The sequence below is a fragment of the Miscanthus floridulus genome, chromosome 18 (genome assembly GCF_019320115.1).
Source record: "Miscanthus floridulus cultivar M001 chromosome 18, ASM1932011v1, whole genome shotgun sequence".
NCBI classification, from domain to species: domain Eukaryota; kingdom Viridiplantae; phylum Streptophyta; class Magnoliopsida; order Poales; family Poaceae; genus Miscanthus; species Miscanthus floridulus.
This window is the reverse complement of record NC_089597.1, coordinates 80,793,220-80,817,463: the sequence shown is the minus strand read 5'-3', so window position 1 is coordinate 80,817,463 and position 24,244 is coordinate 80,793,220. Positions and strand designations below refer to the sequence as shown.

Below are 24,244 nucleotides of genomic sequence, written 5' to 3'. Positions count from 1 at the left end.
TGTAGGTTACTTAACACCTCATATCCTTGTCAATTGCAAAAAAAAATGATTTGAGTCCAAAAGATACATACCTTCGGGAGGGTGTGGGAATTGTTGCTTGTATGTGACTAGAGTATCCAATAAGACACGACTGTCATGCACAGATTCGGGCCAATCAGTGACAACAAATATGAACCGCATATCAAAGTCACAGACCGCCATTACATTTTGCGAAGCATAACCATGGCGACCAATGTATTTAGGTTGCTCATGCAATAGAACAGTTACTGGTATATGTGTGCCATCGATTGCACCAATGCAATCTTTGAAATGAGGCTAAAACATAGCTTCTTGTAGCTTAGGATGTATAGAACCAAAATGTGGATATGTAGGCCTCACAATGTAAAAAGCTAACTGCATGACACACTTAAGTACCTCTGTAAATTTCATGCTAATAGTTTCTAATGAGTGGGTGAACTTGTTCTTTACTTGCCTAAATGATTGAGGTGCACCACATGCCCACAAAAACATTGCTAAGGCTTCCTTCGTACACATTCCTCTACTTGCACTACAAGAAATGTGTGGTTTTTTGACATATTTAGTATGACAACAGGTCATAATGTCATTATATCATCTGGTTTATGACATTCTACTTTAGGCATTTTGACTTAATGACAATAAAAAGTTGTATGTCACAACAAATGTCATATTACTAGTCTAATTCTATCCGGTGACAATATTTGCTATGTCATAAGGACTAATTTTTGAATGTCATAAGTATATGACAAAGGTTGTGCATCACAAATTATTTTATTGAATTATTTTAAATACACTTGTCCATGTTGGCATGTCCTATTGCCACGTGGTCAGATTTTTTGTTTTTTTCTACTGTTTAATTTTTCTTCAATATAGGCCACCAGGCGCTCGGCCCAACAGCCCACGCCCTAGCTAAAAGGGCGCCTGTTCACGCCCATCTGGCATACTCAGCCCAACAGGCCGCGCCCCAGCCGCTCGGCCCAATAGGCCGCGGGCACCTGTTCGCACCCCAGCAAAATGTAAAAAAAAAGCGCATATGGGAGGACTTGAACACGCACGCTCGTGGTTCCTAGGAAGTGAACATACCACTGAGCTACAAAGATAACTTTGTTGATTGGCACACGTGATACTATATGTCCAAATATAACAAGGTAATATACCCTATGTCCTCGTACACTTTTAGCTCGCGAACGGTTGCGGACGCGGACAGCGGTGGATCCACCTTCGTGACCTCGCGCGTCTAGGGCGGCAGTGGGCGGCTGCGCGGACCGCATCCAGCATCCAGCGGCGTGACGTGGAGCGGCTTGGCGAGAAGCGCAGATCTCCCCAGAAGCTAGCAGAATTCCCTTGATTTGTTTTGCTCGTAGTTCTAGCCTGCAAGAAAGGTACTGATTTGCTTACTGAAGTAGTCTTGCATCTTAGTGCTTAGTAGTTGCTCACAGCTTTGCGCCAATTGTAGGGCAACAGTTCATGATAATACCAAATTGTATCTTAGTGTTTGTTTGTTAGCAAGAATTAAAATAAAGGTTAGTGTAGATTTATTTAACCCATTATTGGAGATAAAGCAATGCTCAACTATTGTGTACAGATTTCATATAAATAATGACATGTCACATGTTTGATAATTTTGGTCAAGTATCATATATATGTAAAAAAATTTGAGCAAGTGTATCTCATGATTTTGTGCAAATGGATAGATCTTGGATCAACAGTAGGATGTTCAGCGAGGAACACATGAATGGGGTGAATGAATTCATGACCTTTGTTTCCGAGAGATTCAATGACGATGAAGAGATGCTCTGTCCATGTCATAAGTGTTTGAATCGGGTTCGCAAACCTAAAGGACAGGTGCAGGATCACTTGTATATTTATGGGATGGCTACTACTTACACTAGATGGATACATCATGGAGAACCATTGGAGGTTGTACCACATGAAATTGATGACCATGTTGATGAACATACTAGTCTCAATGAGGATTTTGGCATGAATGTGGATGAAGAAGATGACCCTGATGATGGAATTCGTGGTATGGTAGAGGAGTTGTACACAGCTGAAGAGGAAGGTAAAGGGAAAAAGTCTATGTTTGCAATTCTATTGGAAGAGATGAAGCAACAATTGTCCCCTGGTGGTCCTTGCACAAGGTTTTGTTTTGTGGTGAAGTTACTTCATATCAAGTCATTTTACCAAATTTCTAATGGTGGATTCACATCGATACTGAAGTTGTTGTCATCATCATTCCCAAATTGCTCTATTCCTGCATCATACCAGGAAGCAAAGAGACTTATCCATGCATTGGGGCTCGGATACAATTCAATTCATGTGTGCCCAAATAATTGTGTTCTGTTTCGGAAGAATTTAGAAAAAAATGATGTTTGTCCAGTTTGTAGTGAATCAAGATGGAAAGACAATGATGCAAGAAAGAAGATTCCATTGATTCCTAGGCGGAAGAGAATCTTTTCTTCCAAAAGAATAGCAGAGGAGGTGCAATGGCACAAGTTGAAGAGGAAGCCAGTGGAGAATGAGCTCAACCATCTAGCTGATGGCGAGGCATGGAAAGACTTTGACAGGAAGTATGGATGGTTTGCAGAAGATGCAAGGAACATCAGGCTTGGCCTCGCTACTGATGGTTTCAATCCATTTGGTAAAATGAGCTCCTCGTATAGCATGTGGCCAGCGTTTCTTATCCCATACAACTTTCCTCCATGGGAATGTGTGGAGCAATCCAACTTTATCATGGGCCTACTTATCCCTGGTCGAGAATGCCTAGGAAAGGATATTGATGTCTTCTTGGAGCCACTTGTTGAGGAGTTCCTAGAGCTTTGGAAAGGCGTCCCTACTGTTGATGCACTTAGTGAGAAGAAATTTGATTTACATGCCGCTGTAATATGGTGCATTCATGATTATCCTGCTTTGAGCACATTGTCAGGTAGAGTCACAAGAGGTTATTATGCTTGTGTGCATTGTGACAAAAACCCTTGCTCCAAAAGGATAAGGAATAAGATATGTTACATTGGCCATCGGCGTTTCCTTCCTAGGGCCCATCGATGGAGGAGGAGCAAGGTGTTTGATGGTAATGTTGAAAATCATGAGAAGCCAGAGAAATTTACCACGGATGAGCTAATGGAGCAACTAGAGAGGGTCAAGGATGTCAGACCAGGAAAGCATCCTAAAAGCAAAAAAAGAAAGCGGGACGAAGAGGGCCAATGTTGGAAGCGAAGGTCATGTTTGTGGGGTTTGCCATATTGGTCAAGTTTGAAGCTACGACATAATCTTGATGTGATGCACATTGAGAAAAATATATGTGAGTATATCCTTGGTACATTTCTAGGCACGGCTAGGAAGTCAAAAGGATGGTATAAATTCTAGGCTTGATTTGGAAGATATGGGTATTAGGAAGCATTTACACTTGATCCATGATGGAGATTCATATAGTACTCCTCATGCCCCCTACACAATGACTAAAACACAGACAGAGCATTTTTGTGATTTTTTGAAGAGTGTAAAATTTCCAGATGGATACGGTTCCAACTTAGCAACATGTGTTACTACAGATGGATGCAACCTCCAAGGACTGAAAACTCATGATTTTCACATTCTTCTTCAAAGGATTATACCTGCTATTGTCCGAGGAATCATGCACATGGACATATATGAAGCCCTTGCTAAATTAGGTAATTTTTTTCAACAACTTTGTGCAAAAACTTTGAAGTTAGATGTGTTGGAAAGACTGAAAGCTGACATCCCAATCATTTTGTGCAAGCTTGAGAAAATATTTCCTCCTTCTTTCTTTGATGTGATGGTACACCTGGCTGTCCATTTATCTGAAGAGGCAATTCTTAGAGGTCTAGTACAATATGGATGGATGTACCCAGTAGAAAGAAGGTTGTTAACATTGAAACGGTTTGTGAGGAACATGGCAAGGCCTGAAGGGTCCATTGCAGAAGCATATGTTGCCGCTGAGTGCTTGACTATTTGCTCGAGGTACTTTGATAATGATGTTGAGACACGACACAATCGAGAGGGCAGGAATAGAGAGCGTGTTGCTATTGTGAGAGGAGACCTATCTGTTTTCCAGCATGGAGCTGATGTTCTTGGAGCACCAAGTCTTACATATGCTGAGCATGATTATGAAAAATGGTTTGGTTCGTACTAAACAATTGTCCGGAGGTTGAGCCATATATTGAGTATGTCAGCCCATCTACTATTTTCATTGTTTCTTGTAACTTAGTTATTAGCCCTAATGTTTGAATTAACTATCATTTTCAGGATATACAAGAAAGAGTTGAAGAATGAAGGATGTCCTAATGTTCAAAAAACCCTTGAGAAGCAATTTTCTTCATGGTTTAAGAAGCACGTGAGTTTGATCTCAATTAATTTGTTTCATCATTTTTTTTCCTGGTTTAAGAAGAAAATTTTTTATGTCCATTAATTTTTTGTGCAGATTGCAAAACTTTGTTATGTGGAAGGACAAGTCATAAATGATGAGCTATTTGCACTACCATGTGAGCCTGATCTACGAGTTTGAATTTATTCAGCATGTCTTGTTAATGGTGTTCAATTCCACGCTGTAGACCGTGAGAAAAATAGAAGAACACAAAATAGTGGAATTATGGCTGAGGGTACACATGACAACTAGGATATTGACTTCTATGGTTCCTTAAAGGAAATAATTGAGCTTAGATAGAATGTAGATTCAGGTGGCAATAGGACAGTGGTTCTATTTCGATGTGATTGGTTTGACACTCATGGAAAGAAGTTCCGAATGAAGGAAGATGGGTTCTTCAAAAGCATAAACCATGATAGCTTGTGGTACAAGGATGATCCTTTTATTCTAGCGACACAGGCAATAAAGGTATTTTATTTGTTAGACATGAAGTATCTTGAGAAATGGCGTGTTGTTCAAAAATTTTCACACAGACACTTGTAGAGTGTGGCTGAAAATGACAATGAGGATATACCCAATGCCACGGTATTGTCCTACCAAGACGATGATTGTGAAGGTGTGCATGTTCAACTTACTGAAGGATGTCTGGAAAATGAGCAGCCAGTTAGTGAAGATGGTGTTCGTGTTGATGCTAGTGTAGTTGATGACCTCCAGAGACAAAGAGAAGCGGAAGGGCAACAAGATGAGTCAGCCGACAGCGAAGATGAAACTGGATGGCAATATGTGAGTGATAATGAAGGTTCGACAATCCCTCCAGAAGATGACGATGATAGCGAATACGACTAGATTTAGTTGTGGTTTCAATTTAAATAACCTGTATTGTAGTTGTTCTAGACAGTGCAGTTGAATTGGGCCATTGGCCTTGGTTTGTTTTAAATTTTTAATTCTTGATGGATATGTGCAGCACTACTGTTCTATTCTAGTGTTCTGTTATGTAATTTGTAGTTATTCTGTACACTGCATCTGTTAATGCTATGTTGTGTTGTTGTGCTTCACTGCTTTTGTAGTTGTGCCCTGATAAATTTATTCTGTACACTGCATCTCCCTTGTTATACAGTTCTGAAAATTAGACAAAAGTTCCGAATATCTGCATAGATGACAACAGTTCTAAATATCTGTAGCCACATCTTTTTTTTGCTACTTTTCAAACTATTTTCAAGCACGTACCTAACTATTATCTCTAAAAACTATTTGTTACAGTCTTTTTATCCCTACAAAACCTATTTAAAAAGCTTATTTTTAAATCTTTTGGCCATGTTTGTCCATTATTTAGAACAACAAGGACATATATATACAGTAATACACCGGTCACCGGTTCCCTCTCCTCGCTGAACTTGCTTCGATCGAGGTTTTATTCATGAGTTGACGTACTAGTACTCAGTTGATGACTGAGCCCAGAGTGGTGCAACGACGGTGGTACTAGTACTAGCGCTGTTAATAGAACGACTTTGAACTAGGACCCTTTTGGTACATGTCCAATGTGTGTCGCACCGAATGAACATGTGTTATGCGTGCCACCCCTATTTAGGTTGTAATCATTTTCTCTGACATTTTTGTGTGGACAACATCGATGGCAGAAGCTCTTGACATGCATTATGAGCAAGATCGAGGAGGGCCATGACCACCACAAGGTCAAGTATGTCCCCATCTTCGCCAATTCCCTCTCCTCTCTGAACTCGCGCTGCAGCCACATCTTCTTTTTTTTGCTACTTTTCAAACTATTTTCAAGCACGTACCTAACTATTATCTCTAAAAAAACTATTTGTTACAGTCTTTTTATCCCTACGAAACCTATTTAAAGAGCTTATTTTTAAATCTTTTGGCCATGTTTGTCCATTATCTAGAATAACAAGGACATATATATATTGATCAGTAATACATCGGTCACCGGTTCCCTCTCCTCGCTGAACTTGCTCTGTGGCCACACCTTCGATGTTGTATTAGCATTTGAGCTTGACTCTCCACTTATAGGACTTCCTCTATTACTCCATGTATACAACCGAAGCATCATGAGAGATGCTTGGATCGAGGTTTTATTCATGAGTTGACATACTAGTACTCAGTTGATGACTGAGTCTAGAGTGGTGCAATGACAGTGGTACTAGTACTAGCGCTGTTAATAGAACGACTTTGAACTAGGACCCTTTTGGTACATGGCCCATGTCTGTCGCACCGAATGAACATGTGTTATGCGTGCCACCCCTATTTAGGCTGTAATCATTTTCTGTGCCATTTCTGTGTGGACAACATCGACGGTAGAAGCTCCTAACATGCATTATGAGCAAGATCGAGGAGGGCCATGACCACCACAAGGTCAAGTATGTCCCCATCTTCGTCGATTCCCTCTCCTCTCTAAACTTGCACTGCAGCCACATCTTCAATGTCATACTAGTACTCAGTTAATGATTGGGCCTAGTGGTGCAACGACAGTGGTACTAGTACTAACACACATGCATGTGCATTGCAACGGGTGGAAAATCTTGAGCATGTGATCGGACAACGTCGCGGTTCTTGTCAAAGTAGTACTACTCTACGATCGAACACGTCGCAGTTGTTTTCTGAGTAGTACTCTTATTGGCCCTATTCGCTTCTCTTATAATTCGTACTTTCAGCTTATTTTTTCAGTCAGAATAGTGTTTTTCTCTCCCAACAAATCAGCCGGAACAATGTTTCGGCTTGTTTTTTCAACGAAGCGAACGGGACCATTTTCTCTCCCTGGACTTTACGAATAGTTTCTAGTGAAAAAATGTAGTATACACAATTGATTACACAATCATTTGGAAAACAACTAATCATGTTTTTGTTCCTAACATGACTTTTATTAGGCACAATGATTTTTGTTCTATCACTTACATGCTTTTATTCCTATCAGTTGTACATTGAAAACACATCATACAATGAAAACGCGTTTTGAAATTTATAGTTTAAAACTAAACATCAAGATGCAATCATGAAGAGGAAAAACCAGGGCGTGCGCCATATTTCTATTATCCTTGTACCATTATTTATTAGTTGTAATAATAATAAGAAAACAGAATAAAGAAAGCAGCGCGCGCACCAAAATTTGGATGTCTGGCGCAGCCGCGCAGTGGCGCGATGTCTCCGTGCCACACCAAAAATTTTGGAGTCAAAATGTCATTTCTATCCTGACATATACTACAATGCACAAGGATAGTACAGTAAAATTACCCCTTACCATGACCTATTCAGCTCACCGCTCCCCCAAAACCTAGTTAATCCAATTTACTCCTCTTAGCAGCCGCCACTTCGTTGGCCCTGCTGGCCTCAGCCACCGAAGAGGGTCCGCCACCCTCCACTGCCCTCAGCCGCCAAAGAGGCCCTGCGCCCCCAACGTCGTCCTCCACGCTCCGCTCCTGGCTTCCTGGACTCACAAAGATGGCTCCTGGTCGGAAACCGAAGACCTGGCCCTCAAGCAGACTTGAACCAGAAGGTAACTTGTGGAATTCCCCCTCTTACTTTGCAATCCATATGGCGGGGAACTGTGGCCGAGGCTCCTGTCCTAAATCTGGGGATTTGCAAGGGGAGGCCTGCCCTACAGCCTTGAGGAGCCAGCGTTGGCGCCCGGCGCGGTTGCAGGGATGCTAGGCGACGAGGCATAGCGTAGCGGCTGGGGGTTATATGCTCTGTCATGGCGAGGAATTTGGAGATAGTTGGTTCCCTTTCTGATTAAGCTAACTAGTTATATGCTCTGTCATGGCTTTTCAGAATTAGCATGGTTGAATATAGCTGTATGCTACCTTCAGTAAAGCGAACCTTTTTGTGGGGAGACACTCTTTTTTTTCATTGACTAACTAGGCTACTAGAAATGCTATTAAATGTGTAAATAGTTGCATGTTCTTTTTTTAGAATTAGCACAAAATCTATTTCAGTAAGTGACAAGGCTGTGTAGTTGGTTCCATATTTCACTGTCAAACTTCAGTACTAATTCTTAATGGTACATTACTCTGTAGGTTTTGTTCTCACATGCTTAATTTACATGGTCTGTGTTCTCACATGCTTAATTTACTATGATTTCTTTTTCTCGTGCAAGTACAGAGGCTCCACTGACTGAATATGAGATGTAGAAGATGGAATAAGTGATGCGGAACAGTCGGGTGTTCCGCAGTCTTGGAATACAAGAGGCAACAAATATTCTAAAACAATCAAGACCAATGGCCACTAATTCTACTCATGAAGACTCTGGCTCATTGTATCATCCTGAAGCCGGTGAAGACGTTGAACAAGGAGTATTTGATAAGGTACCTTGATGACAACCCAACATTTATGTTAAATATATAGTACATGATGACAACCCAACATTTATGTTAAATATGCAGTACATGAGCAAAGCTTAGTCATTTGTGTTAAATATGCAGAGTTATTCATTCTATTGTAATTTGTTGTATCATGTAGGAGGCCATGCAAGACTTGGAACCTGAAGTTAGGAAGAGTTCGGCAAGAACATCAAAGAGAGTGGGGGCAAGACGAACCAGCAAGAATTACTAGGCAGAGGACAAGGGAATTGGCCTCAGCTGATGAAGTTCCAACAGCAGACCCATAAGTTGGTTCCACAGAAGATGCACTGATGGCTGCCAATGATAATACCCGGTCCAACAACCAGAATGAGCCTTCTACTGAAGGCAAGTGATTGTACCCTCTCTCCACTATTAATGATTTATTTATTTGCATTAATGGGTCTATGATTTCCTCTAATTGTTTTCCAAATTCCATGATAGGTCGATGTATCACCAAAAGACACCTAGGCAGAGATTTGGATACGATTTCAAGAGGGTTAAGAGACAAGATCCTAGTGAACATCTCTGAAGGAAAGTTGCGGCTAGAGGAGCCTTTGCAAGCTGCAAAACTAGCATCAGAGGCTGGTATTATTCTACGGGACCATGTCCCAATCTTCACTCACTGGAAGCATTATAAGGAGGACGCTGTCAAACCTCTTGTTAAAAACTACAATGATAAACTTAGTGTAAGTAACCTGGCTACTAAATAGATGCCTATTTTTCTGTGGTTTATGGATTACAACTATACAATAAGTGGTGTAAGCTTTAGTATTTTCTAAATTTCTAGTACCATAGTTTTAGTCTAAATCTGAGTCTTAGTTGCAACATCAGTGCTTATAAATTCACAAAAGAGCATAACAGTCTGTGCACAAAATAACTATATGTGTCTGCTTGCATTTTTAGAACAAACAATGCTTATAAAGGGTCCATTCAATCAATCAGTGTTATAAATCTTTGGTTCGAGAGTTTCTGGAGCTGCTTTGCTGCTGCAGCTAGAAAAATGTGTGGCTGCTAGGAACATATTTTTTTGTGGTTTATGAATTACTAAATAGATATGTGGCTTCTTGCATTTTCAGAAATTCAATTAGTGTTCATCCTTTGTCATTTCTTTTAGTGATCTTGGTTCAATTTGTGTATTTTTTCTTGCTGATCATACACTTTGTCTATCTCTATATTCAAATTATTCTGTAATATAGTGCTGCATAATCTAGAGTTGACACTTGTTTATACTGCTTGCTATTGCTATCGCTGCCGCTGCCGCACACTCCCAGAACATCATTTGAATGATGTTTAACGATATGTGCATGCTCTTGTCCAGAGTCAATTCACCATTAACAAAGATGTTGTGCCGGTGAAAGATGCATTTTCTGATTTGCTCAAAAAAGGACCGCGATAGATGAGATACAAGCTGAAGAAGCAATACTTCAATGGCATACCAGCAAATGCAGTGAGAACAACTTCACCGCTGTCCACTATGACTGACATGCAGTGGATACAACTCGTGGACATGTGGTCTAACCCAAAGCACAAGGTACCCTTCCTTAATATCTATCAAAATTGTTGCCTTACAAAATATATGGATTGTCTGTCCACTAATGTTTTCTTTGTATAGGAAAAATGTCTAAAAAACAAAGATAGCCATGAGCTAGTTCAGTACCACCAGATGACAGGATCTCGGAGCTATGTTGCTCAATGCTATGTCGTGGTAAGATAAATCACTGCATCTTTACAAACTTTTGTGATTTTTAGTTGATACTGGAGGTTGTATGTGTCCATAAATGGTGCTTGTTGCATGGAAAATATTGTCTGCTGTATGTAATTTACTTTTCTATTATTTACTGATATGCTGTATGTTGCTCAATGCTACTATCTACTGTATGTCTACTGTTATTTACTGATCTGCTGTATGTTGCTCAATGCTACTGTCTGCTGTTCTTTTGTACTGATCTCGGAGCTATGTTGCTACTACTATGTTGTTGCTGCTACAAATAACTCTTCACATGCTTTCAGTTATTTACTTTTTTGTTTGTATGTAATTTCATAAGCAAACCAAATTTAAGGATGCACCACCAACTGCGATTGATATTTTTAAGGACACCCACTGTAGCAGCAAGTCAGGTTTTAATGAGCAAGCGAAGAATGCCATTGTGAGTACCTTTCCCTATTTCTTACTATGATGAACAACACAATAGATCAGTACAAAATAAAAATGTTTGCATAGATCTTTATTCCATATAGACATGATTACACATATATGTTCTAGACACAGATAATTAGCATAGAAGGTTCCATTCTATAGACATCATTCCATTTCTTCCACTATGTTGCTTTCCATATAGACATCAGTTCTAGACATACATAACTAGCACTAAAATCTGACTTTTTTGGTGTTATTGTTGCTAGGCTCAAAATGGAGGCCTATGTTGCTCAACCAACAGAAGAAGGGCAAGATCCGAAGACTCCTGTTCAAGCTATAGCTCATGTTATGCCAAAATCAACTTTTCTTTGCAGTGTTGGCATGCAGTCCGCAACGATAAAGAGAAATGCCAAAGCTGCTGCAATGAATGATCGCGTAAATGAGCTTGAGAGTGAATTGCAAGCTGAGAAGATGGGATCAGTAGGACTACGATCACAGCTGGCTAATGTGCAGAAGCAATTAGAGGATCAAAAAGAGGCAACAAGGAAGAATGAAGCAGCAACTAGGATAGAACGAAGAAGAAACTGAGAAGCTGAAGCAACAAGGCCTTGAAATCTAAGGTTTCCTTCGTACCTTGTTTGGCAACAAGTTTGCATCACCTGATGCTCAGCCGTAAGCTCTCCAACTCAATTAGGCTCATATTTTGGTGACATCTATGTCTGCAAGGCTAAGGATGCTATTTTGGTGATTACTGAACTTACAATAGTAGCAGTAGGATAATTCTATGCTTGTGTCCGCTGTGCTGCTAGTGTCTTGCTACTGTTTTTGTGTTGTGGCTGCCATAATGATTACTGAAATTACAACAGTAGCAGCAGGATAATTCTGTGCTTGTGTCCGCTGTGCTGCTGGTGTCTTGCTGCTGTTTTTGTGCTGCGATTGCTGTAGCAGCAAGTTAAAATTTAAGACTGGATGTATGTTGAATTGGTAGATGGATGTAAGGTATATGTATTGCATTTTAAGACTTGTGGAATGCTTGTGATATTGCAATCATATGTGGTGATGTTGATTCATTTGAATCTGATGGATGTAATGTATATGTATTTCATTTAAAAATCTGATGGATGTAATGTATATGTGGATGGATGTAATGTGAAGAGGACTGTGACGTCTAAGAGGGGGGGTGAATTAGGCAACTTAAAATTCTAAATCTAAACTATGGCCTCTTTTTCTACCCTTAGCAAAACCTATGCAAAAGATAAACTATCTAAGTGTGCAACTATGATTTTGCTAGTGTGTTGCTATCTCTACCGCAAAAGGAGTAATACAATCAATGTAAATGCAGAACCTAAAGAGCAAGGTAGAGATATGCAAACTCCCGTCAATGACTCTGGTATTTTTACCGAGATATCGAGAAGCGCGCAAGCTTCCCCCTAGTCCTCGTTGGAGCCCTTCGCAAGGAATCCCTCGTAAGGGCCAAGCTCCTTGTCGGGTAACTCCATAAATAGCCTCAGGCCTTTCCCACGCACAAGTGGGTCTCCGATGTGCCTTTCGGCAAACCTCTCCCGGATGCTCCCTGCCGTCTTCACTATCAAGCTTCTGGCCGAAACGCCGCGGGCCTTGTTCCCTCTGGTACACGGTGGCGGCCACACCACAAACATGGTTGGTGTGATCTCACAAGACTACAAGCCCCTCTGATGTACAACAATGGTGCGCGCAAGCATCGAGTGGTAAGAGGTATGCAAACCTCACTAAACACTAGGCCTAAACCTAGAGCAAGCACATAAGCGGTGGTCTAATCAACCTAAGCACTTCGCAAAGCACCTACGCTAATCACCTAATAAAACACTGAGCACTATGCAAGTGGAGATCACTAAAATAGTGTATCAATACCCTTGGTATGTTTCCTCAGCTCCACTCCTATCATTTGGCCGGTTGGGGGTTGTATTTATAAGCCCCACTTAGAAAGTAGCCGTTGGGGACGAAGTCCTGCTTTTTTGCTACTGACTGGACGCTGGAGTCGTCCTGATCGGACGTGTCCGGTCGTCCCGACCATTGGAGCCGCGAACAACTGATCGAACGCTACCAGCGTCCGGTCACTTGCCACCGGACGCGTCCGGTCATAATTTTACCGCTCTGGAACCTCTCTGTACTCGATCGGACGCTACTGTCCTACGTCTAGTCGGTTTGCCGCCAGCGTCCGGTCACTTGCTGAGTGTGTTGTCAGACTGATGAATAGTGCCATCGGAGCTTTCGGTCGCTTTGCTTGTTCAGCATCCGGTCGCTGCTGCTGACACCTGCTGTTGTTGAGCCACTGATCAGAGCGTCCGGTCACTTTCCTCCAGCGTTCGGTCACTTCTGTGAGCTCGTTTCTTCGTGATCTTGCGTGCGGCTTGGTTCCTATCTTCGTGCTTGGACTTTGCTTAATATCTTAGGTCTTCTCTTGTGCTCCTAAGGTCTTGCTTGTGGTGTTGATCATCGGATCATCACGTCGCCTTCGTCCAAGTCACGTCTTGCATCCTATTGAACTACAAAATAATCACTTGCAAATTCATTAGTCAATTTGGTTGTGTTGGTCATCAAACACCAAAATCCAAAGTAAATGGGCCTAGGGTCCATTTTTCTTACAATCTCCCCCTTTTTGGTGATTGATGACAACACGACCAAAGCAAGCAAATAATAAAAATTTTGAATTTAAAACGTATCTACTTGCTAGGATGCAATGCAAGGGGCAAGCTTATTTGATGCTAAAAGATACTACTTTTAAGACTACATAAAAACTCATATTGTCCTTATAAATGTCCCCATATGGTATTACGGATTTAAGCCTTGCTTTCTACAAATTCTCCCCATTACATCGGCTAATCCATAATCCATTATCCTCCCTTTCTTGGACCATTACTACAAATTAATGCTTGCTTTTGGTCCTCTAAATTCTCCCCCTTTGGAATCAAACACCAAAAAAGGAAGACATTAGTAGCACAAGGGAGGGTCAAACTTTGTGATCCTTTGTGTGTAGAGTGAAATAGATCACAAAATTTGATTCTCACATTATATAGATTAAGCTCCCCCTAAATATATGCATTCATATGATAGAAGGCAAAACATATGCATAATTGGCAAATTTTTGCTCAAAGGAATTTAATCTATATAATGCATGAAGAAAGCATATAAATTTCAAAATGAAATCAACATGATGATATTGGTTTAGAAATTCCACATGCGGAAACCAATTTGATTTCTACCACTTGCAATCGGTGGTGGATATTTGAAGTATGATGCTTAACTCCGGGGACTTCATTTTCCTTGCAATGAGACTACTACACATGATAAGCTTGAAAAGGTGTTAGTCTCAAAACATCCAACTTGTAGAGTAACCTCCCCCTAAATTTGTGCACACAAGTATGGAATACTTGTAGGAAACATATACATTGATTTTAGAATCAATAACACCACTTGAAAGATGACATCACATGAATGTGAGGGTCATTTTCGAAGGCGATATTCAGGAGAAGTTATCTACAATTTGGACTTTGGCACATATTAGATGAACAATTGAAGGACACGCTATGTGCCGTGCTCCTAAACAATTTAAAACCATGTAGGATTGCTCCAAGGAATAAGAAAGAAACCGAGCAAGCCTACCATATGAAATACCTAGTGTATGCATGACAAAATATACAAGAATGCAAATGCGAACCTAGGCATGAAGAGTAACTAGATGCTAAAAGATACCAATTGTAGGAAAATTTAAATCTAATACCAATTGAAGTAAATTGAATCTAGTTACCTAACATGGGAAGGGGAATTTGGGTCCATAGTATTCACTAACCCACTTAGCAATGATTTTGGCCATCATGATGCACCCCATAAAATGCATCCATACTTTGCCAAGTCTCCAAATTCCCCGATATCCATTGAACTTCTCACTTCTCTTTTGGGATCTAAACCTTCTTGGTGCTCTTCATGTTGGAAATGATCTTCTTTGGCACCCAAAAATGTTTGACCCCATTGTTGGCTTGCTTGTTCACCTTGAGGCCACCACCTTATCATTTTTCTTCTTCTTTAGCAAGTATGGTGTGGAAGCCTTCTTGTCCACCTTGTTGGTGTAGGTGTTGGAGAGCTTGCTTGTTTGCTTCTTCTCTTTCTTCTTTGCTCCTCCCTCATTCTTCACCTTGCACTCATAGGACTTGTGGCCTTCCTTGTGGCACACGTAGCAAACCACGATTTGTCCTTCATCAAGCTTCTTCACTCCCTTGACAGTGTTATCTTGATGAAGTTGGACTTGCTTCGTCTTGCCTTTCACTTGAGTCAAGTCCTTGGTGAGGCGAGCTACTTCTTGCTTGAGTTGCTCATTCTCCTTTGCAACCTCTTGTGTGCATGTATCTACAACAACTTTCTCAACACAAACTTAGTTGCACAAAGATGAGTTTAAACATAAATCATTACAAGAAGTAGAGGCATCCTTTTTAGACATGTTAAAGATAGAGCTTTTCTTTTTAGATGCCTTGGTGGGAGTTGTACTAACGGCTTCAAGATTAGCAACTTTATTAGTTAGCTCATCACAATGTTTGAACATGGTTTCCATTTTAGCAAGCAAACTTTTATAAGCATCTTGTGAGCTAGCTAACTTTTCTTTTAATTTTTCATTTTTCTTTACAAGTTGCTCATCATTGATTGTGCATGCATTTGTTGTTGCACTAGGCTCAAGTTGCTCAATTTTAGTAGATAGTTGAACATTAAGATTAGCAAAATTCTCATATTGTTCAAGCAAATTTTTGTATGCTTCTTGTGAACTATCTAGCTTTTCTTTTATTTTCCCGAGCCTCTTTTGTTGACTAGTGCAAACTTTAGCATAATTAAGGTTTTATTGCACAATTTCTTCATAAGAAGGCATTTCATCATCACTATCACTCTCACTAGAGGATGAGCTTTCGTTACCTTGTGCCATAAGGCACACACGAGAAGAGCTTGATGATGAGTGCTTGCGCCCTCATCTCTTGTGATGGTCTTTTTTTTCACTTGAAGAATCATCCCATGTCCTTATTGATGTGAGGGCTTGTTTCTTGTATGCCTTCTTCTTTGTCTTGGGTGTGGGCTTGTTTGGACAAACTTCCATAAAGTGCCCCAACTCACCGCATTCATAACATCCTCTTTTTCTTTGCTCATTTCTTTGATTAGTGAAGAGGATATCTTGAATTTGGATGGGCACACCCATGACATTGAGCCTTTGGATCATCTTCTCCACCTTGTTGATAAGTTTGATTGATTCTTCATCAAGGTCGGAGGTGGAGGAGGAAGATTGATCATCATCACTTGAATCTTCATCATCATCATCATCTTCTTCTTCACTTGATGAGCTTGAACTTGTCTCAACTTGCTTGCCCTTCATCTTCTTTTTCTTGCCACATGCAAGAGCTTTGCCTTTGCTTGATGAAGAGGCTTCCTCTTGACCCATCTTGCGTGACATTTCAAATGCCACTATCTTGCCAATGACTATGGCCAGGGTCATGGTGCTCAAGTCCTCCATGTTGTGAAGGATGGTGATGATGCTTGCATATTTCTTTTGTGGTAGCACGGAGATGATCTTCCTCATGATGTCTGCATCATCTAGCTTTGTTAATCCTATAGAATGGAGCTCATTGATAATTAGATTCAAATGAGAATACATATCACGAACAAGCTCATCATCTTTCATTTTGAAGGAATCATAATTTTGTTTAGCTAGACAATGTTTTTGCTCATGGACATTAGATGTGCCGTCATGGAGCTCTTGGAGTTTTAACCATATTTCATTTGCCGTATTTAAAGTGAATACTTGGTTAAACACATCTATGCTAAATGATTCAAACAAGTAATTTTTAGCTCTAGCATTGAAATGTATTTCCTTTTCATCACTCTTTGTGGGTTTATTGGGATTCTTAATAGGTTTCATCCCGTCACGAGTGACTCTCCAAACTCCCAAATCTACCGCCTCAAGGTAGCAAGCCATTCTAGCTCTATAATAGGGGAAGTTAGTGCCGTCAAAGTATGGAGACCTAGAGGTATCTATCCCAACCACTCTAAATAGCGTCGGCTCACTAGCGGTTAACCCAAAGGTCCAAATTGAGCCAACCGACTTTGATACCAATTGAAGGGGACTGTGACGCCTAAGAGGGGGGGGGGTGAATTAGGCAACTTCAAATTCTAACTCTAAACTATGGTCTCTTTTTCTACCCTTAGCAAAACCTATGCAAAAGATAAACTATCTAAGTGTGCAACTACAGTTTTGCTAGTGTGTTGCTATCTCTACCGTAAAAGGAGTAATATAATCAATGTAAATGCGGAACCTAAAGAGCAAGGTAGAGATATGCAAACTCCCGTCGACGACTCTGGTATTTTTACTGAGGTATCGAGAAGCGCGCAAGCTTCCCCCTAGTCCTCATTGGAGCCCCTCGTAAGGAATCCCTCGCAAAGAGCCAAGCTCCTTATTGGGTAACTCTGTGAATAGCCTCGGGCCTTCCCCATGCGTAAGTGAGTCTCCGACATGCCTTTCGGAAAGCCTCTCCGGGATGCTCCCCGCCGTCTTCACTATCAAGCTTCTGGCTGAAATGTCATGGGCTTTGTTCCCTCTGGTACACGGTGGTGGCCACACCACAAATGCGGTTGGTGTGATCTTGCAAGACTACAAGCCCCTCCGATGTACAACAATGGTGCGCGCAAGCACCGAGTGGTAAGAGGTATGCAAACCTCACTAAACACTAGGCCTAAACCTAGAGCAAGCGCATAAGCGGTGGTCTAATCAACCTAAGCACTTCGCAAAGCACCTACGCTAATCACCTAATAAAACACTAAGCACTATACAAGTGGAGATCACTAAAATGGTGTATCAACACCCTTGGTATGTTTCCTCAGCTCTACTCCTATCATTTGGCCGGTTGGGGTTGTATTTATAAGCCCCACTGAGAAAGTAGCCGTTGGGGACGAAGTCCCGCTTTTTTGCTACTGACCGGACGCTGGAGTCGTCCTAATCGGACGCTGCCAGCGTCCAGTCACTTGCCACCGGACGCGTTCGGTCGCAATTTCGTCACTCTGGAACCTCTCTGTACTTGATCGGACGCTGCTGTCCTGCATCCAGTCGGTTTGCCGCCAGCGTCTGGTCACTTGCTGAGTGTGTTGTCGGACTGATGAACAGTGCCATCAGAGCATCCGGTCGCTTTGCTTGTTCAGCGTCCGGTCGCTGCTGCTGACGCCTGCTGTTGCTGAGCCACTGATCAGAGTGTCCGGTCACTTTCCTCCAGCGTCCGGTCACTTCTGTGAGCTCGTTTCTTCGCGATCTTGCGTACGGCTTGGTTCCTATCTTCGTGCTTGGACTTTGCTTGATATCTTGGGTCTTCTCTTGTGCTTCTAAGGTCTTGCTTGTGGTGTTGATCATCGGATCATCACGTCGCCTTCGTCCAAGTCACGTCTTGCATCATATTGAACTATAAAACAATCACTTGCAAATTCATTAGTTTAATTTGGTTGTGTTGGTCATCAAACACCAAAATCCAAAGTAAATAGGCCTAGGCTTCAGTTTCCTTACATAATGTATATGTATTTCATTTGAATAAATGTGTGGGCTGAAATATGTGGGCTAAAAAAATATATGGGCTGAAATATACAAGCTAAAAAAATTGGACGGGCTGAAATTGTGTGGGCTAAAAAAATGGGCCAAAAAACGAAAATAAAATAATGGGCCAGGCATTATCAGTCAAAACAAGCTTGTGGTCCATGAAGAGGCTGCTTGCTATGTGGGCTTTAGCAGGACAAAATTCATTTTGTGACGTTTTTTCCCTTGCCATGTCAGCTTTTGATCCTACGTGGCATTTGCCCATATGGCAAGGCCTAAGATTTTGTGACAACAAACCAAAGTCATAAACCTATATGACACTAAAATCCAATGTCATAACCTTGTGACATTAAATTTACAAACGTCACATAATCAATTTATGACCCTGGTTTTTTGACGTTCGAATTTTCGTCAACTGGAGGTCATAAATCTTAAGTTGTGACATTAATTCTATATATTTTGACATAGATAGAATGTCAAAAAACCACACATGTCTTGTAGTGTTGCTTTGAAGCCATAATTTTCTACCAAGGTGTCATGAAGGTGTAGGAAAGTTGACATTCTCATTCTGAACATGTTATAGCATTCTGTTGGATTTTGGAGTGTGATCTCAACCCAATGGATTCCAGTCATAGTTGGAATTGTCATAGGAATTTTAGCTTTCTTTCTACCTGTACCGCCCATGCACTCCAAAGCAATGTATGCCACCATAAAGTCATCATCATCTGAGTCAATTTCACTAGAAGCACTAGATGTACTCATAATTATCTATGACAAAAAGATCCACCAATTAGATATTTTCTCACATCCAAAGCTTTGCAAACTATAAATAGCATTATTGTCTCACACAAGGAAGTTGGCAAATTAAACAACATTATTGTGTCACACAAGGAATTGGAAAAATAGCATAGTCTCACACAACAAATTGGAAAAATAGCAATAGTCTCACACAAGGAATTGGAAAAATAGCAATAGTCTCACACAAGGAATTGGAAAATAAAACATAAATGTGACTGCCTCAATCTAACACTAATTCTTGTTCTTGCCTTCCCATGCCCTTCGCAACCATCCTAACCTCCCACTAGGTGTCTTCAAAGTACTAAACATGTCACGATACTCCTTCTTCATAAGTAGTTGTGTGGCATAGTAGTGCTCATCACTCCCTTCCTCAGCACCATCCTCAATGACTTGATCAATCATTTTAGTAACCTCATCTCTAACATGATCAATGACATGTGAAGTGACTGACTGTTTACTACTTTGTTCCTTCTCATATGCATCCACTAAACGCCTCACTCATGCATTGATCTCTAAAAGTCTTCTTCTTCTTTTTCAGAAGTTAAATTGGGGCTGGTCTTTTTTGAACTCGTTTGTCTAAAGTGGGTGTGACCTTTGGTGTCCCACCATCCTCACTGATAGCATCAGCAGCATCCTCACTTTGACCTATTTGGAGAGCATCACTACCACCAACAGGAACATATGAAGTCTCATTAGTAACACTAATTGCATTAAACATGATACACTGCTGGTCCACATGCTCAAGTGGGTTATCTCTGAATGTTATACAACCTGACATAGCTGTTTAACTACTGATGACTGCCCCCGAAGTTTGTTTCTGGTTCCTTCCGAATGCTGAGCGGAATCTCCTTGCAAATAGATAGACCTGATCTTGAATTAAAGTGGGCAGCATTAATACATTATATCGTGATCACTATAGCCTCAGACTCAGAGTATCTCCTGGTTGGTAGCTGGCTGGCCTTTCCAAACTGTTTGCTCTGCCAATGCTTGGAAGCTCACATGGCTCTTGTCCCAAGCAAATCATGCTGCTGCTGCCTGCGCGCGCAGGTATGGACTCACCGGCAGATCGATGATTCTTTTCCACCAACCTTTCTTCCCTCCGTCAGATGGTCGGGGTTCTGCATAGGAGTATATAACATCTCACATTTGACATGAGTTTATTTTAATTTGTTGCCATGCATTCCGTCACTGTGAATCTGTGATGTATGAGACTTGGTGATATCTCCATCGGATGTTTTCGGTACCGCATGAGAACTCATCTCCATAGATTAAGACACCCCTTTTGACCTAGGTAGACTGCAAGTCAGCGTCAACGGGCCAGACAGACAGCCACGTTTTCTCTGCAATCTTCTATAACTAAATAGGAGATACCCGATCTGTTGGGTCACCCAACTGATACCCGATCTGTTATATCTATTTATGTGTGCGCTTTTTTTTTTTTAACAAAATTTAAACTACAAGTACGGTCTCCAAACCGAGATGGTACATGAGAAACAGCGCTACCGCAGAATGTGCATATACGTGTATTTTTTTTATGAAGATATGGATTTGATTGATAGGCATTTTGTTAGGTTTTACTGAAGATGGATCAATGTTTGCCATTTATACTTTGAGCTAAAATCATGAAGAAACAAAGTAATATGCCTCTATTTGTGATCATCTGCAATGCCACAAAATCCCCGCAGCAACGCGCGGGGTATCATCTAGCATATGTAGTATTTGAAGCCATTAAACGCTGGTATTTATGCGTCGCCGCCCTGATTGGCTTGCTGTTAGCCGTCGCTAGCTCGTGATGGTGATGATATGGGGTATTCCTGTTTTGCTGTGTCAAAACTCTGTCTGTACGACGACGACGACGACGACCTCTATTTGTTTTCAAATATCTAACGTACGTGTTTCAGGTTCACAGAAATAAACAATTCTCTTAATTACTTTTGGATCACGCCGGCAGGTTCCTGCACTGTGCGTATTGTTTCTGGGACGGACAACACAGCCTGCACGCAATGCACAGATGGAGCTCCTAATAAAGGAACACGCCGTCGTGTTGCTACTTACATACCTTGGCTTGGCTAGCAATTGGAGATTTGGAGGCCTCGCCGTGCACACTCCATGTGTCGCTCCGTGCATCTAATGAAGTGGTACATACAAACAGTGATCGTCGAGTAGGTGGCAAGCGCCGAAAGCAATTTAATCTGCTCAATTGGATCGGAGCGACACCCATTTTAGTGCTGATAGCGGCCCGTCGTCTCTTGCCATGAAAGCAGTCTGCGTTAGAATGCTACACCGGCACACCCGCATATGGTTCTCAATAAGTTAATATGCACACACCAGCTTGTACTCCATTACAAAAGTTATTATCAGAATTCTTTACACATGAACTTAAATTTCCCAGGCATATTTTGTTACTGAATGCACATGCCTCTTCTATTTCTAATTTGATGAATGCAATGTTACTGATTGTCTGAATCGGTGCACTAACGGACTCAGACGCGAAGTTACAGAATTCCAAATCAATCGCCCGTGGATCCTGGAGAATTCGTCATAGATCCAAGTAGGCGTTCAATGCCAGCCAACTACTCTACAAAGCCGTGGCAGCATGCCACAGGACCGCACGGCGCATGCAACGGCGGCACGGCTCAAGTGCAAGTGCCGGTGCCCAGCGCCTCTATATAAACCCTGCAGGCTCAGTGTCCCAGTGCACACTCGCTTGAGCATCTGCCGGTGCTCTTCTCTTTCTTTCTCTTCCAGTCGCTAGTCTTTTTCAATCTGAAACATACGGGAGGATAGGAGAGGAAAGCGAGCTAGCAAGATGAGCGGCAAGGTTCTCCTTGTCGCCGTCCTCTTGGTGGGCGTAGCCTCTCGGTGCTCATCAGGCAGCAGGGGCCTGCAGGGAGATCACGTTGCTGAACAGAAGTGTACGTGCTGTGTCTCGTAATCTGCTATATAATATATGATTCCCTTTCCATAGTGTAACAAACGCATGCATGTGTGTCTAGTGTCGTCTGTGTCCTGTGCTCCGTCTGCTGCTGATGAGCTAACAATCATGTGCCGTGCTGTCTATTGTTTTGTTTTGTCCAAACAGACGGTGGCGGTGGGTACGGAGGAGGTGGCAGCGGCGGCGGGTACGGCGGTGGAGGTGGAGGTGGTGGTGGTGGGTACGGCGGCGGCGGTGGCGGCGGGTACGGAGGCGGCGGCTACACGCCGACGCCAGTCTACTCTGGCACCGGGACCTGCGAGTAAGAAGCAAACAACCGGGCTATGCATCGCATGCCGCCTTCTATGCATCGAGAATCGAGACATATAAATTTCCTACTACAAATATGAAATATGCATGAAAATGCAATTTGCTGAGTACTGCTACGTGCAGCTACTGGAAGAGCCACCCGGACGCGATCGTCTCGTGCATCGGGTCGCTGGGCAGCATCCTGGGCTCCTTGGGCGACGTGTGCAGCGCCTTCTTCGGGAGCAAGCTGCAGACGCTGCAGGACGCGCTGTGCAACACCCGCACCGACTGCTACGGCGACCTCCTCCGCGAGGGCGCCGCCGCCTACCTCAACTCCGTCGCCGCCAAGCAGCAGTACGCCTACAGCACGCAGCAGGTCAAGGACTGCATCGCCGTCGCGCTCACGTCCAAGGCCGCCGCCGTCGCGCAGGCCGCCATGTTCAAGAAGGCCAACTACGCCTGCCACTACTAGCTAGACCGGCCGGTCTCTTATCATCAGCGCATAACGTAACCTATGTAGTGTTTCTTAAATAATTGAGTCTCTATGATGCATGGGTGTGCAGGTCCATACGTGTATGCCATATGTATGTCCTCACTCCTCAGCGTTGCCTTCGTCTCTGTGTCGTCGTCTTCCCATGATGATGCATGATGCCAGGCCGCGTCTCGTTGTCTGGTTCAGTAGTGATGCTTGCTTTCTTGTCGTTGTTCCTGATGTAAGAAATAAGATGACGGATTGATTGCTTACTTTGCTAGTGAAAATGGTCGTTGGTCTTACTAAATGCACGGGCGCTCGCGCGCTTGTTTCTGTCGTCAGCACTACTGGCTGTTGTACATGGCTACAACTACACATCTACGTAAGGATTTCCTTTTTCCCTGTTGTCCATACTTGTTTTTGCCTGTCCAAATTCAAACAAGAGGCATTAAGTTAGTTGTCGCAAGTACGTATGGTGTTCGTTATATCATGTAATTAGAGGAGGTGCTAAAATTCAGGTGTTAGATTTACCAACATTATTTCGATCGAGCGACGTTCATCCACCGCTAGATCACGTATATATGTGTCAACAAAACTCTATAATCAAAGCGCTTTCTTCAACCTCCCGCGCACCATGGTATTCGCAACAACGCCGGCCGGTCAAGCTCCCCCACCGAGTTCCACTCCAGTCATCCCGGTGGCGGGTGGCCTCGCCGGTCGCCAGCTCAACCATTGCAACTCTAACGCAACACGACGCACTGCTCTTTTGCTGCCAATTAGCTGTCCACCTGCCATCCCCATCCTGCTGCTGGCCCCGACCGCCCTCGCCTTCCGTCTGCCCAGCCTCCGCCACTTGGCCAGTGCCGGTCCTAAGTTTTCGAGAGCCCTATGAGAAACTCGTCGCGAGGGCCTCTAAACTATATATAAATTTTATAATATATATAAGCGCTAATTTTTAATACAAAGCAAAAACAAATCTAGTGATATATTTTTAATTTAACATATTTGATAATTATCGAGAAACAATATAGATTAAAACTAATATGATTACCTTAACGAAGAATAGAACTCCATAATATACATTTCTTCTCATAAAAAGATAGTTCTTCGGGCATTTCTTGATGCAAAATCATCAACGACGGTATTGAGATCAATAGTGTCCAAGATATCCCTTTCGATGGTGCACATAGCCAATCCATTTAACCTTTCTTGTGATATAGTTGATCTTAAATAGTTCTTCAACAACTTTAATTTTGAGAAACTTCTTTC

The 24,244-nt window shown here is 42.1% G+C and overlaps 1 protein-coding gene and 1 pseudogene across 1 annotated transcript; both read left to right on the top strand.

Moving 5' to 3' along the window:
* Positions 1–1,704: 1,704 nt before the first annotated feature.
* Positions 1,705–5,346, top strand: LOC136519490 (uncharacterized; annotated as a pseudogene).
* Positions 5,347–21,976: 16,630 nt separating this feature from the next.
* Positions 21,977–23,247, top strand: LOC136521914 (protodermal factor 1-like). Its single transcript, XM_066515687.1, has 3 exons — positions 21,977–22,195; positions 22,363–22,516; positions 22,648–23,247. The coding sequence occupies exons 1-3, from the start codon at positions 22,090–22,092 to the stop codon at positions 22,973–22,975; spliced, it is 588 nt and encodes a 195-aa protein (XP_066371784.1). The 5' UTR covers positions 21,977–22,089; the 3' UTR covers positions 22,976–23,247.
* Positions 23,248–24,244: the final 997 nt, after the last annotated feature.